The sequence below is a fragment of the Serinus canaria genome, chromosome 21 (genome assembly GCF_022539315.1).
Source record: "Serinus canaria isolate serCan28SL12 chromosome 21, serCan2020, whole genome shotgun sequence".
NCBI classification, from domain to species: Eukaryota; Metazoa; Chordata; class Aves; order Passeriformes; family Fringillidae; genus Serinus; species Serinus canaria.
In genome coordinates this window covers 3,199,992-3,220,480 of record NC_066334.1, presented here as the reverse complement: position 1 = coordinate 3,220,480, position 20,489 = coordinate 3,199,992, and the positions used below count along the sequence as shown (strand labels likewise).

The 20,489-nt window shown below is 41.3% G+C and overlaps 1 protein-coding gene across 4 annotated transcripts in view; it reads right to left on the bottom strand.

Annotated features, from left to right (window-relative positions):
• The window catches only part of VPS13D (vacuolar protein sorting 13 homolog D), a 102,672-nt gene that overhangs the window by 15,648 nt on the left and 66,535 nt on the right, over positions 1 to 20,489 (bottom strand). For all 4 annotated transcript variants that reach the window (XM_050982564.1, XM_050982567.1, XM_050982565.1 and 1 more), the window contains 2 exons: positions 8,148 to 8,280; positions 5,715 to 5,910 (listed from right to left, as the gene is read on the bottom strand). In XM_050982564.1, the coding sequence (XP_050838521.1) occupies positions 5,715 to 5,910; positions 8,148 to 8,280 (329 nt within the window). The remainder of the gene's footprint in view (positions 1 to 5,714; positions 5,911 to 8,147; positions 8,281 to 20,489) is intronic.

The window sequence follows — 20,489 nt, the reverse complement described above, 5'->3', positions numbered from 1 at the left end:
CCACAACAGGTAGCCCCTCACTTTCCTGCTATTTTTATGAAGTGAAAATCCTAGAAATAGGGCAGAAGAGATGATGCAAACTCACAGAATGTGCATGAGATGTTTGTCAGTGCTGGGGCCTGAGCCTGACACCAGCCACAGCCTGCAGGGCTGTCCTGGTACATTCAGCAGCCACAGCTGGCCTGAATAAAGCCTTTGTTCCTTCCTGCTGGGCAGATGCTCCCAACTCATCCCACCTCTTTCTGAACAGGCAGATCTGTGAACTGGAACTGCAAATACTTTATGGCCCAATCTTCAATGACTTTTTAGTTGGTTCTGCTGATGGTCATGCATGAATAGATTTTTTTTCTTTTCCAAAGACTCTCCAATTCTATTCTAGGAGGCACCAATACAGACTAATTAAATCTGCAGCTCTCTGGAACTGTTTCTCACAAGACAAGTGTTACACAGACTACACCAAGACAGCAGAATCCTTTAGCAGAGATGCTGTGATCTACAGTAATGCCAGAAAACAGGAAACACCAAACAGTAAGAAATGTTCCTTTTACTTTTTGGCCTTTGTGTCCTAGAGCTTTGGATGAAATAGAAGATAGTTAGACAGAACATGCAGGCTCTAGAAACAGAAGATAGTCAGAACATGCAAGCTCTAGAAATATAAGTATTTCCAGAAGACAAAAACTTTCTCCCTGTCTAGCTGCATTCAAGTTATCAGCTAAATACTGTGAAGAGGGCACACAGAATAAGAACTCCACTTTGTGAAGCAAATATTTCATGTTACACAACATTTAAGTAGTAGAATAAATCTGTAGTAAATCCAACAAAGGCTTTATCTGCTCTTTGCAGAAGGAAGTTCATAATTGCTTCTATTTCTGATGGACTATGCCAGGCTGACATTACAGCATCCTGGATTTAAGTGAATTGGAAAATATTAGTCACCTACTACAAACATCTGTGTGCCCCAAGAAACTTTCCCATGGCCTCCAGAAACGTTGCACTGGAAAGGGAGCAAGATCTGTACCCACAGTGTCTGTTTTCAGCCAGCTCTCCATTCATACCTGACCAGACTCATGCCACACAGTGCATTTCCCTCATTAACTTGCACCTTTTCCAGACCCCTTACTGCACACAGTAACATCAAGCTGAACCTGAACCCAGATTTCTGCACTGAGCCCAGCCCAGGCAGCAGCTTAAGAGGAGCTGGGCATGGCTCATTGGATGCAGCACTTCTCACCAGGGATGGAAATGGACCTGCCCTTACTTGGAACATCATGGCACTGGCAACATGGCACATGTAACAACATGGCACTACTAAAAGAAGAATGTCGGCCACAACATCCAGCTGGACAGGGACTGAGCACAGGAGGTTGGGCTGACAATGAGGAAAAGCCCATGGCTACAGCTGTGCAACAGGGAGAGGAATGGACAAATCTGCTCAAAGAAAACAGATTATCATGCAGACCTGTTATCCCACTGGGAAAAAGAAGGAAGGATATGAAGGAAATCACTCTGCTCAAGTAATTGTTTGATTAGACGGATAAATACATTTTCTCTCTGGCTTCTAGGAAAATCTTAGGAAGGGCTTACCAGGATAATAGCAACATTCCCTTGACCAGAAGGGCCCATACATGACTGACATTATTGTAAAGACTTGTAAAGTCAGATCTAGATCAAGTCCAAGACCAGGACCAAGTCTGGAGCACATACAGAAGTGTCAGGGTTCAAACAATATTGATCTGTTACACCTGAGAACCTCATGGCAGTATGTTGGCTGAGCTGGTCTCCATACAATCAGGTACTCATTTCCTACTTCTGCTCAGTGTCACTGATATTCATGCTCTCAACCACACTGCTTTTGAGCTCACAATGCAAATTACAGCTAACATAGAGACGGATGCAAAAAGGCAAAAAAAAAAAGAGTTATAATCATCTGCTTTTGACATTGCATCAAACTTTGCAACCTCACTGCACAACACCAAGTGATGAGCAAAGGAACAACTAGCACAGGTTGCTGCTTTCCACATGAAGTACATTTAAAAGAATCAAATATCTACATAACAATTTTCTCTGACCACCAATGTCTTTCCAATACCAAAATATTCTTTACTAATAACAGTCTAGTTAATGGACAGAATTAATCAGAATTGGGGAGGTCACAGAGTTATCTACTTCTAATTTTCACATTGTGACTCAGAAAAGAACACAAACTCTTGCAGCAACAGTCCAAGAATAATCTTAAACTTGCACTGATCTGGCAGAAGCCTGAGAGAAAGCCATAAAGGCACTTTCCTGCACTACTTGTTAGGTTAGACACACATCTAAATATAAATGTTCTTTACTTGTGCTGCACCAGGACGTAAAACACGTTTCTAGGCGAGAGCTCTCCAAGCATATCCAGAGAATTAACAGCTTTCCTGTTTTGAACTGGGCTTTAAAACTTTTGGCAGCATATGAAAAATATGGAAATAATCAGAACTGTTGTATGTGACACTGGAGTACTTGGAACACATAAAACCCTCTCAATAAAGGTATCGAATCACAGGCATTAACTGTTTATAAATTAGATGTATGCTGTACTTCCACCAACTGCTTTATGCTTTCTTCTGCATTAAATTTAGAAGTAGTAGGGCATCTTTATGATTAAATAATAAGTTCATAAGATTAGCCTTGAAAAAGTCCAGCCTAAAGTCAGATTAAAAAAATATTTTCTTGCCCTTTAAACCAATCAGCTGTGAAACTACACCCTTAAGGTCTAAAGCCTTCACCTGTGCCTCAGCCATGCTGGTCTGGCTCCATGTTCCCAATATAAGGCACGTGCCAGCTGCACGAGTTCCAACACAAATCAACACATTTGAAGACAAAAACTACTCATGTCCATGTTGCCTGATCACAGGAACACATGCTGCAGACTGTTCCATTCCATTCAAGAATTTGATGAAGTGGATTTGCTGGAATTAGACTATGTCTTTTAGGAAAGCCAACAGCCTCAATTAAAATTCTTCATCCCACTCAAACCTGATCCAATGGTTAAAGTCAAGCAGCTGAAATTCAGAGCTTTTTTAAAAATTCAACCATGTAATTAGAGAATTGCAAGGGGCCTATAATTTACAGTTACCTATCCTACTATTTAAATGCAACTTGCAATTAAATGGCTGAATCAGTTTTGCAGCAGCACCAGGAACGTGCACAGGGTCAAACAGCTCTTGTCACACTCATGAACTCAGTCCTCAGGTCTTGGAATGTTGGGGGACACAAGACAGATGATGGACTTTGGACCTGGTTAACATAAGAGATTTGATACCAGGATGCCTTGGCAAAAGTAAACAGAACTTTGAAAATTAGACCTGGATTGCAAGAAGATTCAAGCAAACGGGTTTACCAGAAAAAGGAAATCCCATTAAACTCTGCAAGCAAGGGATGTTGTTATTTGCATAAGTTTGTGTATGTGATTTTAACTAATCATTGTAGCACACATTACCAGTCTCCCTGCAATAGTATCTAAGTGTTTGTAGCCCACAATAAAATGGGATTCTGATCACCAAGTCAGTCTCCCCATCTCTCTCCATCGCCGACACTCAGGTGTTCAAAACTACACTGGAGACCAGCTCCTGCCATGCATTTCCAGTCCTATCCATCAGGGAAGGCTGCTCTTGTGTGCTGAGCTGGGAAGAGGCTGCATGGGCCAGCACACTCCAAGCAGAGCCAGCAGCCTGGGCTTGGAACGTTGTTCTCCTGCCATTCCAAACCACACATACTTGAGCGGTGACAAAGGCGGCGGGGGGATAGCGGGACACGGCAGCCCAGAAAACAGACAAACCCTGTCCTGTGGGGCTTCTTAACCCCCCAAAAGCACAATTTGGCTCCTTCATTATACAAGCAAATAAAACCCACACACCAAACAAGATGTGAATGCAAGCTTGCTTACAGATGGAGGTGGCATTTTGGTCCCACCTCCCCCCACACCCCTTACACTATCTACATATTCTCAAATACATTTGTTTAGCTAAAAAAAAAGTTTTGATTAGACTTTTGTAGACTGGAGAACTGTAGTAACTGAGTAACCTGAGAAAGGTTGAGGCTTTTTTTCCATTTTTCTTTTCCTTCATCTTATAAATGGTTGTTGGGTTAGAAACTTAACAGACTGTGTGCAGACACTAAAATCATTTCACAATACTCATCTGTGACAACAGGATTTCAAAATCTAGGGGAAGCAAAAACATGGTTCAGCTCATCTGTCTTAACCTCTTAACTGACAGTTAACAAGGCAAAGAGAAATATTTCCCAAAGGAAACACAAGCCCAAGATCAGGCAGGCTGGAGATCTTCTTGCCCTCTCTCCCCCAGCTGCTGTCCAGTTTGCAACTGTTGATAACACCTACTGTGGACAGGCTGTACCTCACAGAAGCATGTCAAAACATGAATTTTAAGAATATGTTTCTTCAAATTACAGTAGACACACTGCTCAACCAGAAGCCCAGCTAACACATAGACAGGTGTGCTTCTCCCCACCTTCACAGATATCAGTCAACCTGCACAGTCACAAAATTAAGACGCTCACAAGCGAAACACTGAATTTTCTCAGGGATGCTGTTCAATTTCTCATTTAATTTTGTGCATGCAAATACACTTACTATAAATTTCAATCCTTAACCTCTTGGTTTTACAAATCAGACTAAGTCCTAAATATCTAAGACACACATGTACAAACTTCCATTTTCAGAACAAAGCCCACCTAGGGTAATTCTTCAGGCTTCCTGCACCTCACTCACACTCCATCAGCCTTATTGTTTACTGAATCCTGATGTAGACCCCTCAGAATTCCAAGAGTGGCATAATAAAACACAGGAAATGGAAAAGCCAAATGGGAAGACAAAACAAATAGAAACCCCAGCATTTTTCAAACATTTTTCTCCAAGCTTTCTGACAACAAAACCTACTTAGGGCTTTCTTTCACTTCAGCACACAGGTCTCATGTACCTCCAAGAGGACTTCTTGGCACAGTAATACAAAGCAAACTCTTGGCCACAAAGAACACAAAGACTCTTCTCTCGAGCAGCACTTCCAGAAATTGGTCCTTCCCCTCTGCCACACTCACAGTCAGTGCTAATGAACACTTATTTATTTTAAGCAAAACCATTATTACTTTGCTGAGCCCACATTACAACAGTAACTGACCACAAGAAGAAGCCAAAGCATCTGTCCTGATGTGCTGACACCTCACAGCCACAGGAGTATGGGCACATGCACATAAGGGCACACAGCCACCCCCTTTCATAACTGAGAACCCTGCACTAAATAAAAATTAAAACACAGCAGCACTATATTGATGACAGAACTCTTCAAACCTTTCAATAACTGTTTTTCTACAGCAAAATGGAAGCTGGAGATAGAGCAGGGAAAACTGTGAGGATTCAGTGGCAGAACTTTAATTTTACTACATACAGCCTCTCTAAAAATTTTGCCTCATCTAATGGTATAGGTTAACAATTCCTACTTTATGCTGCAGCTTTTCCAGGCAGATTTCCCTCTTGTTAAAGTATCAGCAAATGCCATCAATTAAACAAAAAACAAATGAAATGCAATGGGCTGATAACAGCTCATGTTAACTCTGCTTCCTGTTGCTTTGCCTGAGGAAAGATAATCAGTTCAGAAGTTGCAGCAGGCATTAATACACAGTTTTAGAGTATTATTGATTAGAAATCCCAGCTGGGGGCTGACCTGGGGCTGCTCAGGGTCGTGGTGTCCCTCAATGCCTGCGCGGTTTCCGAGGCGAAGTCCAGCGCTCCCGCCACGGGTTTGGTGACAGTGCCCACCAGCCCTTTGCCCAGGCCAGATATGAAACCACTGACCCCTCCTTCCGTTTTCACACCTTCCACTGTCGATGTTATCACACTTGTCAATCCTCCAACGATACCTGCCAAAGACAAGAGCAGCAGAGAAGTCCAAAATTATTGGCTGCGAAACTTAGAGAACCTCACCCAGCTGATGCTCTCTGCTGTTGTATTTGGGGGGATGCCCCAACAGAAGCAGGAATGGTGAACCTGACTCCATGTTCTCAGAAGGCTAATTCATTATTTTATTATTTTATAATATAACTATATTATATTAAAGAGTACTATACTAACTATACTAAAGAATACAGAGAGGATACTTACAGAATGATAAAAAGATAATAATGAAAACTCCTGACATTTTCCAGAGCCCTGACACAGCCTGGCCCCAGTTGGCCAAAGAGTGAAAACAACTCCCAGCAGAATGCAATGGAACAATCACCTGTGGGTGAACAATCTCCAAACACATTCCACACGAGCAAAACACAGGAGAAACAAGTGAGGTAATTATTATTTTCCTTTTCTCTGAGGCCTCTCAGCTTCCCAGGAGAAAAATCCCGGGCAAAGGGATTTTTCAGAAAATGTGAATGTGACACTCTGCCTACACGGTTTATTGTGCATTTAATTAATACACAAACTTTCAAACTCAATTACACTAACCAATAACTTTATACTTTGTATATGTAGCATACATATACATATGCACAGACCATATTATCCCCCACAAAAATATTTAATTAATCATTAAATATGTGTATTTAAAAGTATTTCTATGCTGGTTCATTTCCAGCTGCACTTACACCAGGAGTCCTGATCTGTTGCACAGGTTAAGTGGTTACTTAGGATGTGACAAAATTCCATCACCACAAAAGCTGGTACAATTTGAGACAGAAAACAGTGCATTTCTCTACTGGATTAAGTTAATTATTTTAAACTGGCACTTAAAATGTCTTTAAAGTAATTTTAAGTGACTTTAACTGTGATGCTAGTGACAGACATTTCTGTGCACATTTCCCTTCCAGAGAACTTCAGTGCTCTGAGAAATCAAGCACCTACTGAGGTTTCAAAAGACTTGGAACAGTTCAGATTATCTGAGAACACACTTTGGAGATTTCACATCTCCATGATTAAAATATCAGTTTCTAGTGCCCTTGCTGAAGCACTCACCTGCCCAGCCTCCAGCAGCCCAGGGCTCCCCTGAGGTCTGTAAGTCAAGTACAGACCAGGCAGATCTAAACTGCCAAACTCAGGCAGCACAAAGTATTTAAATCTCTCCTCTTGAGTAACTATAGTTTATGATTAAATCCTGTCTGTTGAAATGTAGTAATTAGCAGTTCCTTTATTTTTTAAAAAAACAGAATGGGAAACATTTAAAAATGCCACAGAGTTAGGACTAGAAGAGTCTCACTAATTACTGGATAACACAACACAGTGAAGTGCTTTTATAATGGACTTTTCAGCAGAGATTCAGATAATTTGGATTTCCTGTGTTTCTACCAATTTATGGCAGACTGTTCAGCACATTAGTGTGAGAGGAACCTTTCATGACTCATTTCACACCTACACAGTGTCTCTGTGTGACCAAAGCAAAAGGACTTTTCTCAGCATAGAAAAGATCCTCTTTTAGTCAAAGCCAAATCAGCTTTGCACAGGCTGCAACAGTTACATTTAACATTTAAATAACTGAGCCAAGATGATGCAAAATATAAATATTTGATTTAAACTTGGCTTGTATTGATTTAACCTTCTTCAACAGATAAATCATGAACTAAATCGATGTGAAGTTCTGGCCAAATTAAAACTAGTCCACTACCCTTTACACAAATAAATGTCTCTAGTTCTTAGTACACTGAAAAAACCCACAAAATAACCCAACTGGTGAAATGTAACTTTAAACTGATGTACTGATTCCAAGAAAACTCAGGCTTCTGGAACTTAAATCAAATATAAGAAAGCTATAACCCAGCCATACTAATTTTTTTTTAAATGTCTGGCCCTCAAAAAAACTGTTTCTCTGTGTATTTCATGCCTCTACAAAGCAATGGATGATTCGGATGAACTTTCCTTGTAATTTTCATTTTAATCTGCAAAAAAAGCTTTTACTTGCACTTACATGTGAAAAACCCTGTTTATTAAATGTAGTTTCTGTTGACTTGAAGACCAAACAATGCCCCCACCCTGACCTGCCAGCACTGAAATTCAAGCATAAAGCCTCTGACAGCTCCAATGCCCAGGCTTCTAGCAGTAACAGCCACTGTTCTCTGCAATCTGATCATCCCTTTCAAGAGAGAAATGAGTTAGAATTACAGCTAAGGGTTACCATGTGCAAGTCCATGGATTCCAGCTACAAGGTGCTCTCCACTGGTGGCAGCATGATACCGGATGTATTCCCGCTCTGTCTGGTGTCTGTTATCCATGATCTTTCCCAAACCATCCGACAAAGTCCCAGCAAACTGCAAGAGAACACCCTTCCTGTTATTGGAAGAACAGAAGCTGTTTCTCCTAAGTAGAAAACTCCTAAATCCTACTTGTGAAATGCACAAGTATAGAACTCGTTTTGATACATATCAGAATCCATCCAATCCTTCTGCCATGGAGAAAGCTCAGAATTGTGTCAACAGGTGCAGCTGGAATCCTGAGGTGACAAGGAGGTGCCCCAACTACTGTGGCCAAGCCAAAACAAACCAAATCTCTGAAAGATGTACCAAAAGCAATGCCCATTACTCAGCCCACAAAACCTAAAGGAATGCTATTTAGATGTAAAGCTTTTCCTCTGAAAAATATGTGCAAAGCTTCGAGGCAAATATGCCTGTCATGAAACTACAACATTTTTAAGAGCTAATTAAATTTTTACAGTAACTCAGGGTAGAAGTGGCTGTGTTGTAGAAGGAGTGGGAGCCAGGCCACACTCATGGCACAAGGTGGGGACATCCTGACAGGATTCCCAGCTGTGCTAGGAAGTGTTGTCCTGGCTTAAGGGACAGGTGTCTTCCAAGGAAGACAGGAATTGGAGAATGACCCCCCCCTTCCCTCCAAATAACTTTGAAATTACTGGACTTTCAGGAAAAGATATAGTATACTAGTCTACTATAGGTATAGCAAGACTATACTAGTATATATACGATATACTATATATATAGTATATCACATATATACTATAAACATGTATAGTATATACTATATATTATGTATATATAGTATATTGTATATATAGTCTATATATAGTATATAATATATATTATATATTACACATAATCGTAATATATACACTATTTATTACACTATATATTATAGGTAATATATATTATATATTATACATAATATATAGTGTATATCATATATATACACTATATATAGTATATATAAGACATATATATACGATATATATAAAAGACATATATAAGACATACATATTTATATACATACTTATATATAAGTATATATATGGGTATACTTATATATACACACACATATATATATTAAAGTATATATTATAAAAGCATATATATAAAAGTATATATGGAAGACTTATATATATATAGTATATATATAGGACTTTACTAGTATATCTATATGTATAGCAAGACAAATAAGCAGCAAGGATGGCAGCAACACCAGCCAAAAGCAGAGCCCCAGCCCCAGCCCCAGCCCCAGCCCCAGCCCCGCCCCTCGGGCTCCTCCCCTTGGTGCAGTTCCGCTCACAGCCAGCAGGGGCGCTGCTGGCTCCCGGCCGGGCAGGGTGGGTGCGGTGATTCCCCCAGGCCAGCAGGGGGCGCTGTGGCGGCTCCGGGTCTCCCTCCCGGGGCTGTGGCGGGCGGGCCGGCAGAGACAAAGGGGCTCCCTGCAAACTCCCGGGGGCAGCTGGGCCCGGGGCCCTCTGCACGGCAACAGGGACTGCAGCAGGAACCTCGGAGCCGCAGGCTGGCACCGCAGGGGCGGGCAGATCCCCTGGCATGGCAAACACGGTGTAGCAGAATGTTCATAGCAGGCGCTGTGGAGTCGGGGTCAGGCAGACATGCGATGTGGAGTTAAAGCACAGTGGGAAACCCAAACAGCAGCAGCAAAGCAGCAGGGCTGGGCAGCAGCAGCCAGACACCCTCAGTCTGGATATCCCAGCACTCAACAGCTGGGAGAACTCCCTCAGAGAGCCTCAGGGTGCCAAGTTTTCCCCTGAGGCACCTGGGCAGATGGTGAGGGCCCTTTCTAGCGAGCTTGGCGTTGATGAGGTCCCACTTCAATGGCCACTGTGACCAGCAAAGCCTCACTCACGGGATGAGAAGCAGTAAAAGACAGAACTCTGTGCTGGTGGTGAATTCTCCCCTCAGCAACCACAGCCCGGCCGTCTCCCCTCCATTCCAGAGGGAAAGTGAGAGAGAGCTGAGCCCTTCCCAAGAGAAAGCCCCCTCAGCTCAGAGGGCAGCCAACTGCACCCTTCTCCCTCCTCCTCATCCCAGCACATCTTTTGTCTCTCTTAAGAATTGTCATTATCATCTTTTAGGCAACACATGTGAGAAAATTCCCTGAGAGAAAATAAAAAAAAAATAAATCCTAACCTGCAGCAAGCATCCACAGGTAGCAAACCAAAAGCTCAAGGGAACCCAGAGTGTGTGTGTGTGGAGCATTTTGAGTGCTTACACTTACCTTGAAAAGTGTGGGGGAGGACTGGAGACATGCTCATGGATGAAAGGGAACATTATGTTCAAACAAGATTTGTTCTGAGAACTCTGACCATTGCTGTGTGCAAGTCAATGGAAAAGCACCAAATAAAAATTATCTGTTGTGATCTGCTGACCTTTAGTCTAACGTAATCAGACAGAAACCAGAAGCTTGGTGGAAGGAGGGAGACAAGAAAAGGAGACAAAAAACCTTAAACCCTGCCTTGTATTCACACTATTATTATAGAAAATTTCTAGAAGAAATTTTGTTGGAATACTCTCCAAAAATGATCTGGTTTTTGATTATGTGTAGTTGGACACCTCCTGTACCACTGTCAACTACTAGCAGCATTTGTATCTCCTTTCAAGAAATTAACAAACTTCATCCTCTCCACCCCTGTGGAAGGACTGGGGCTGGGGAATGGACCAGGTACCACAGGAGTGTCACAGACACTCAGGGTGCTGAGGTCCCTGGTGTCCTGCATGACAAAAGCTCTTCCAGGACAAGGACCTCACTGTGTAGAGGACCAGCCTATGTCTCATGGACCATCTCCTCTGCACCCACAGCAGCCACAGTAAAACCCCTCCATAGCTCAGGTGTGCACCAGAGGACAACTGAGACCTGGTGTGAAACCCTGATACACTGAATATTAAAAAAGAACCAGACAAACAGTTCATTTATGGGCCCAGTGCCACAATGAAGTTCCCCTCCTTTCTCTGCTGTTTCTTCTAAGGCTGTTTCTTTTTCATTAATGACACAATGTCCTGGTTTGAAACACTCCTTTTCAGCTTAAAGACAAACCAGTCCAGTGGCTCCAGTTATCTAAACAAATAGATTTTAACAACAGGGATGAAAATTAAATCCCATGACCTTTCTTGTGACTTGATCATATGGAGACTAAACAGTGATCATGGACTGAGTTCCTTCTGACCTTGTTATGAACTTAATGCAGATGTTATTTAAAAAAAAATTAGCCTAGAAATACAAACTGACCCGAAGCTATCTATGAACTGGTTTTAAGGTTAGTTTTTTTTTTCTGGAAAAATACTTTGCTTATGTGGATTAGAGTAGTTGCTATAAAGATTGAAAGGCTCAACAGGTCTTCAAAATTCAAACCTCATTACAGAATCTCTAAAGACCTGAAAATGCTTTTTCAAGAAAATGTTTTAGAAGTTACAGTAGTGCATGACTGGGCAATCAGCCAGAAGGAATAAACCAACTTATTGATGAGAATTGGTATTCTCTCTTTACAGCATACCCCCCACCTGTACCAACACTTTCCAGCTCCAATACCCCAGCTCTTCCTGTGAATACAATCCAGTCTTTCCTCACATATCCCTTCCTCCATTACACAGAATCTGACACCTAACTGTCAATAGTAATCCTGTTTACTTGTAGACAGAATTTTAATGCAATGGTGTATTTTTCTTAGTAAGGAGGAAAAAGAAAAAAAAATCCCACGCACATAGTTTAAAAGTCAAACTCCATTAGCTGTAAACCCAAAGTTAAACAGGGACATTTTTGTTTGTGTTATTTAGAAAAAAGCATTAAATTATAGATGTAAGCAAAACAATTTAAGGATCTTAACGTACCAAACGTACCATGAAATGTTTCCATTCTGCCCTGATTCAGGTGACAAAATCTGAACTCAGCACACGTTAGTTACAAAACATGAACTTTATGTTGAATTACTTTTTGAAGCAGCTCCTTCTCCCCCCTCCCCTGGGACTGCTTGTTTCCTGGCCTCATCTAATACAAAGTGCAGCCAAACCTTTGTCAGCATCTGCACCATTTGCAAACCAAGGGGTTTCCTCAGTGAGCACAGTGAGTGGGTCCTTCCTGAGTCATTTCCAGCTGGGACCAGCCCCCTCCTGCTCTGTGGTGCAGTTTGCCAGTTAGAGGTGAAATGCCAGGGAAGATCAAACAAGGGGATGTTCCGCAGGCATCAGGAAGGGCTGCGAGGCACTGGGGCAACTCACCCTTGCTGTGTGAGGTTTAGACTTGTATTTGAATAAAGGTTCAGACTGTGGTGTCAGAGTTACCCTGATTCCTGATCTGAATCACACCTACATCCATCCTCATCACCCACCACAGGTAATACCACCTGAGTGAAATAAACACCTGCTGGGGATCACAATTTGATACTTCTTTTTAACTTTTCTCTGCACCTCAGAAATACTTACCCTGAAATGTTTTTTGAAGTCTGTTGCAGTTAATAGGATTGTATCTACCTATACAATAAGGAAATTAAAGATTTCTAACATTAAAACCCCACAACTAACAAAACACCTGCACAACTCCTCCTGCCCAGTCTATCTCTGTATTGAGAACAAGTTCCTCAGCTGTTACCTCATGGTCAGAAACCTAAGCAAGCATCAGAAATTTAAGGAGTTTAAGTCCAGCTTAAACTCTGAAGGGAGATTTGAACAAGCTGAAGCACAAAAGAAGACTTACCTTTGCCCCCTATGTGTCTTGCTTTTAGATGCCTCCTTTGGGGAGTGCAATGTCAGCTGCTGAGGTAGAGATTTTAAAACTTGTGAAAGAGCAGAGATGGTGCCTTATTGAGCTGTTAACCCAGTCACACAGCAAACAGGCTCCAGATAAACGAAGGTGACACCAAAAGTGCAACCCACCCTTGTCTTCCTCAGCTTTTGTTAATAAGGTGTGACCTGGAAACTTCAAAGCCTACTCAAGACCCTGCAAATGCCAACATAACTAAACACAACAGTCTGTGGAACAAACATGAAACTAATCAAGGGACTTGTAAAAACCAGCTCCCTCTTCTCTACCCTAATTTCCATGAGTTCTTTGTCTACTTGCTGATGAAAAAAAAAAAATTAGTCACTTGGTCATTTATCTCTGCATTCTTCCCAATTCAGACAAGGATGAATCACAAGATACCCTCTGCCCCCTCTCACCCTTTTTGTCCCCAGAGCAGATGGTTCTTCCTGCACTTTCCTGCTACAGAGGGACGCTGATCTTTTCTTCCAGATCTACACTCTAAAGACACTTGGATCCCTGGTTTTCATCCCACACCAGTTCATGGATGATATGAAGCTACTGACTGGTAACACACAGCAAGCAGAGAACAACCCCCACTGCACTTCAGCCTACCTGCTGGAACATAAACTCATCCTCCCAGGGAGGGTGAAATATGACATTTTCCTCCAAATTCCAGGACTTTATGCTACTGTGCATACTATCTTTGCATGAGCATGCTAACCACAATCACTGAAGATGTTATTGCACTTCTGCAAGCCTGGGGCATGCTGGGCTCAGCCTCCTCCTCTGAAGACTCAAGTAAATCAATGATTCATCATTTCTTGTTTTACATTTACACAGTGTCAACAATCAATACTAACTCTTCACCAAGATCTGCAAAAGCAGATGAAATACTATCTGTACAAGAAACGGATTTATTCATGTTTGGGGTTACTTGGTCTTTTGTTTTTCTTTTTAAAGGCACAAAAATTAAGGAAGTTTTACCACAAAAACCTTTTACCACTGACTACATATCCCTTGCTGTTTCAAGCAATAGAAGAAAAACAAAACCACCCATATACAGTGTTTGTGAACCAAGGCTGGTGCCAAACAATTAAGGCTTATGGGGCACAAAAAGAATTCAAAGCAAATGAACACTCGACTTTGGACTGCTTGTTCCCTCTAAGCCAGATGCATGAAGCACACAGCATGGAAATAAGTTTTAAGTAATCTTTTAAAGTCTTTTTAAGCTCTTGGCACTGCCTGGTTCTCTAAAGACATCCCAAAAGGATAAATACACAATTATGACCTGAGTCCAAACATTCCATTGTAATTCTAGCATTAGAGAATGGTGCATCTACAAATATTATTGACTGAGCAAAGCAGAACATTCCGAGCTGGAATGTTAAGGGAGAAAGTGATGAAATTAAATATAGATCACTTACAATTTCTGTGCAAACCTCACAATGAACTGTGTGTAAATCAGAAACCAAAGGGTTTATTTGCTTCTCATCTTTGCTTTGCAGAACTCATTTAGAAAGGAGTTCAATCCTTCGTGGTCACTTGTGTTGTAGCAACATCATTTAAAATCACCTTTATTCCTACAACTCTACAGCCTGTTGAAGGTATTTTAGAAGAAGCCAATTTTTATGCTGATGTCTGTTTTTATGCTGATATCTGATAAATTACAACAGTTACAAATCAAGCATTTGCCTATGGAGGCAAAAAATCCTCACAATGTACATGCTCCAGGCTAAGGAGACATGCATATGCTGTTAGGATTTGTGGTTAAGAAAGGTCATCCTCAAATCTTGCTGCTATTCTTTGGAAAGTGCAAAAATCAGAAAGCCCTGCCAGATTCTTGGATATACACAAGGACTGGGTGCAGCGGGACAGATAAAGCTGTCCAGTAAATTCTGTAGCCCAAATTTCCCTGCTTTTACTGCAATGTCTCAGGATTGAAATGTAATATATTTCTGTGATTTACCATAAAAATAACTTTTAGAGCAGCCTCTTGGCTAATCAGCACACACATTGTTATAGAGTGGAAGCAGTATATATTCAGTTTTACAAATTGGCCACCAGTAGGCACAGACAACAAACACAGCTTCCTCCCTTCCTATCACTGTGGTCAATGGTGTGTTATACTGGGACTAAAAAGTAAAATGCCTTTATTTGAAAACATAACAGGAGTTTGTTTGTCAGGTTTCAAATGAAGCTCTTCCCCAAAGTACTTTTGTCATCTCGTTGGTCAGTCTCTTAAAAATTACTTGGGGCATTTTAGCAGGGAAGATTGTGAATTCAGTTATATTTATATGCTCTAGACTTTTACACCTTCCTTTACACATCAAGACAGACCAAGTGAACTCTTCGATCCAGTCCTAACCAGAAAGGACAGTTCAGGCTGAGCCTCCAAGGCATTTATAACCCAGCCAAGCTGTGCAGAGACAAACGAGTCCTGGCACTCTGAACAGCACCAACACACTCTTAATTTGGAAAATACTAAATCAGCAAAAAGCGATAATCAGCTTCTCATTTTCAGAGCAACATAAACTTTGACCCTCTCCAAATTACTGACAACCATGAGGAGCCGCCGGCTTTTCCTACTGAACAAACATGTTCCTTGAGATTCCCTGCAGCATTCCCCACCCCTATTTATGTCATACGCCCAAAGTAAAGGAGCTTTAATTAGCTCACATCCCATCGTTAACTGAGCTTCCTAATGCATGCTGACAAGGGCTGCTGGCGGCCGCGGGAACCCCTGATGGGCCGGCTGGAGGAGCCCGATCAGCCGCGAGTCCCGGGGGAGCTCCGGGCCCGCCGTGCCCCGGCCGCGGGGCCGCTCCCCCGGCACCTCCCGGGAAGCCGCACCAGCAGGTGCCCGCTGGCAATAGTTTTGTGTTACAGGGCTGAATGAGTGATCCCTGCAGGAACCGCCGGCTGTTTTCACAGACACAGAAGGCAGTCAAAAGTCCACAGCGTGAACTTGGAATGACCCCAATTGCGGAGTCACTGGCGGGTTCATCTGGAGGACAACTGTGCTTTATTAAACAACTAATACTCTTAACAGATAATTCCCCTCCCCCCGGCCTTAACTCTTACCAAACCTGAAGGTCTTCAAGTTTGTTTATTTTTTGGGAATGGAATTATTTGCCCTCCTTCCCCCCTTCCTTAAACGCCTCAATATACTGAAAATCAGAGAAAAAGCCTCAAGAGATCCAGTACCTTGAGTTAAAAGGTAACAACAAAGAGAAACCACATTAGGTTTGGTTTTAACATCATCTTGACCAGCTCTCTTGATTTTGATTTCCAAAAGCATTTCCATCTGCACCAACTGCAGCACTTAGGCTCTTTCCAGACAATTTCTTTTTCTGCCATGACCACCTGTGACCACACTTGGGATCTGAAAAAACCTCCTGTTTAAAAACTAACAGGCTTTTTGAAAGAAAGCCCATGCAAGCACATTAACTGACCTGCCATCCTCTGTGTGTGTGTGTAAATAGTGAACATCTCTGAGATGTTTGGATCTCCTGGTACAGCTTGGCCTTCTCCCCTGCACATAGAAACACTCTTTTCACTCCTCACAGATACACAGCTAAGCAGCTTCAAGTTTAAGTCTGTACTATTTAATATTCTACTCAACTCTACAACTTTAAATGCACAGTAGGGAGGTGCACTGAGCCATTTATCAAGACTGAAATGATGAATTTCAAACCCACACCCCATTTTTTCTCCTTCAGATGCTAATGGTGATATATGGGATGGATGTGCCTGTCTGCCTGACATGCAACCACTCAAAAACTGCAGGTTAAAACTAAATTTCATTTCATCTATGATAAATGCTTATTTCCAGTGTCACAGCTTATGACTTGGCAACTCTTCGCATACCTCATTTTAAATTCTCCTTTGCTCACTGAATTCTCCAATGAGTCAGCAAAACAGGAAGAGTACATTTTATTTTACAGGAAAATCAGTTTGTAAACCCCTCTGAAATGAAGCTCTAGAGCTGATGTAAAACCTAAAGCTCTCTAATCTCTCTTTTTACCAATTGTCCAATGGTCACCTGTACATTCCTCTATCCAGCTGTGCATCTCCATGTATGCAGTTGCTGCATTGTTACAGGACTCTCATGGTCAATTGAGCAATTTCTCCTGGGTAAGGCTCATCCAAAGCTGCCTCCAATGTGTAGTTTGCTTTTGAATGGGGCACATTTAGGACATTAAGTCCACATGAAACCAGTTCTTCCCACAGAATATATCACTATTTCTGTTCAATCTACCTATACCCATTTCTCCACATAAAAATACACTGGAATGAAGTGTTCACTTTGTACAAGAAGCTGTGTAAATTGAGCAGAAAACTTTTAACCTAGATGCTGGCCACACACATTTAATCCCATGGTACAAATGAAATCCAGGAAGAAATACTTCAAACTTTTCAAAGATGATCCTTTATCCCAAAACCTCTTTCTAAGATACTAGTTACAGATACCAGATGTTCTGCACATTAAAACTGACACTTTCCATGGCTTTTGATTGCCACTAATTGGTCATAAAACTTGCTGTCTTTTCAAACTGGCAGGAAATGGGGAAATGGCCTCATCTGTAATATCCCTCATGTACTCAGCATTTCTGCCTGGGAATTTCAATTGCTATCCACCTCATAATCTACACATTTTGATACAGATTCTCACTGCTCATGTGAACCTGCAAATCTGTGGATGAAATGCAAGTTAAACTGAAGATGATCTGCAGTGCCACCTGGACAGGCTGCAGGAGCCTCTATGCTACACTGGGAAAGAGAAAGATTACACAGAAGAAAATGAAAAAAAAAAAAAAACAACAAAAAAAATGCTACATTTGACCCAAACTGTATAAATCAAATCTGGAATAGAAAAACTTACAGTAAAACCCACTATTTCAATACCTCAACTACCCTTTGTAAGGGATGACTGCCAGCTTTCCTGAAGGAAAACATGAATTTTAATCTGTAAGGTTGAAGATGACATGTATTCTGGCCTTCCTCACCTTTATCCAGTGAGACTGACACTAGCCACACACATTCTGCTCTCAGGAGTTAAGGAAAAGAGCAAGGAATCAAACAAACACCATGAAAATATAGAGCAGTAGGACACTCGGCAAACTCAGAACCCAAACACCACCATGACCTTTCTACAGCATCACTGGATGACTCTGTTTAAGACTCTTCTGAGGAAAACACCACCATGTATTTCTTTCTCAGACTTCATGTACAAAGGCTTCTGTTAGGAGTTCCCTGACACCAAGACATGATTTTATTTTCAGCTACTTCTTTGGCATTTTGATGTTGTTGCTAGAGCTTAACTGCAGTTAGTCCCAAGATGGGAGAATGGTAGCTGTTCTTGCCTCTGAATGGTATCAAAGAGGAGTGATTGGTTACGTGAACTAAGAAGCTTTAAACAAAAAGGAATCATCAGCTTTGATTTTTTAGAAACCTCTCTCTCTGTTTTTGGGTAGAGCCTGCTCAAACTGGACCTTCCTTCTGTGCTCTGGTACAGCCACTTCTCATTGTATTTACTGCCAAGTTTGTTCAAGTTAACATTCATGCAAGTCAAACACTTGTTCAAGATTTGTTTTTAAATAATCCCTTTATTACTTCCTCTTTTTTTTTTTCCATTCAGTTATCTTTATCTTCCTGTCACTGCCAACCACTTGAGATTCTGCTTTGATTTATCTCACAAGGAGGGTTAAAACTTCCATTTCCCTTTGTGCTGCTTTCATGCTCCTGTTCACCAAATGCCTCCAGGCCAAACACTCACCTGGAGCATCCTCACTAGTCTTAAAGTTTTCTTATCTGGTTCTAACACCTCACCTCTCTTCCTGTCTCTGTTAAGCACTGAGCACCTCTGCCATCAGTCTGAACTCAGCTGAAATAAATAGATGGAATGAAAGTCCAGGGCAGAAAGGTTCATCAGCCATAAAAGAAAACAGACACTCAAATGCAGTTTGCTGCAACTCTGCTCTAGGGAAGCTTTGGCATCTCAGGTGCCTCCTTCTGGAAGGAACCTTGTCTCCCAGAACCCTGCTTGCTTCCCAAAAACCTAACAGGGAAATGCAGCTCTGACTGATGGCTTACCTTTCCTTAAGAAGCCTAATTAAAATGGAAACTTCAAAGTTCAGTATGAAAATAAGGCTCTTTCATGAAGTTCATGAAATTCTTTTTCTCAAGAGAAAGGGAGGTACACAACAATTTTTTCCATCCTAGATCTTATGACCTTACAGAGTCATATAACAGCTACACTACTATTTGCTCATAAGTCCTAAAAGGTAAGACAATTTATGGTAGAGGTAGAAAGAAATCAGGTACATTAAATACAGTATTGACAAGTTGTCAATCTTTTTAATCCTTCCCCACCAGGAATTTCACTATGTCAGCATAACACCTATAACAGATACAACCACACTTATTTTCCATTTGGAGAACACAAACTACAGAACAGTTTTGTTCAGCTGCTAATTCAGTGTTCAATATTCATTTCTAATTGAAACACATCTGAAACAGGGGAAATTTAGGATTTAGTTCTATCATGCCTAACGGGGGAAATAAAAAAAGTGTGGATGCCAAGAATGTGAGACATTTCTACGCATATGGCAACTATAGAAGGCTCCATTCAGGGGGAATGTAATTCCCTCTGGTGTCTATATTTAGGATCAAAGAACTTTTTAAAATACAGAACTTGGAATCTCCAAGGGATAAAAACTACAAAACTGTCTGTAGTGAACTTTATTTAACCTAAGGTTTTGTGCCAATTTAAATACACTGCAGCTCTCTACTTGAAAGAAGGCATTACCCACTGCATGCTCTGAAATGCATGGAAAAGCCATTACAGGGATAATCAGCACAACTATAAAATAGAAAAGCAATAAAATGACAAAACCAGATACAACTCCAATAGCTTAATTCTCGAGTCAGTTGAGCAGTGTTACTTTAAAAGCCATGATTATAGTATTACTCTTTGTTTATCTATCTATTCACACCTTAACTCATCTTAACATCTAGGATAGATTTTTATTTTAGACACTTCATAAGTCAGGTAGTCAAACAACCAAAATGGAGATTGTTGCCAGCCCTCAGTGCCTGTGCAGGACACAGGCTCCTCGAGTTGTGGCTGCTTTAGTCACCAGATCCACGGAATTAGCTGCAAAGACAAGAGCTCTCTGTGGTACAGCTGAATCAGGTGAAAATTTATGCAGTGAAAATATCCTTAAAAATACCTTCCTGGAGCACCAACAGCAAGATGAAAATGACCTATTGTTTCAGTTTTGCCTCTCTTGACTAAGTCAAATTGTTTTTTCTCTCCACATAATTTTTTTAACCAATACTTTACATATCCTAGACACACTCATAAGGCACAAGGAAGGTGGAACAGAAAGTAAAAGACAAATTTCTGTGTTGTACCATGAACATAACATATCCCAAACTCAACTTGAAATGCCAGTTTTTTTTATCCTGTGGACATTCCTGGCTTAGTTTTCAAGCAGATTTA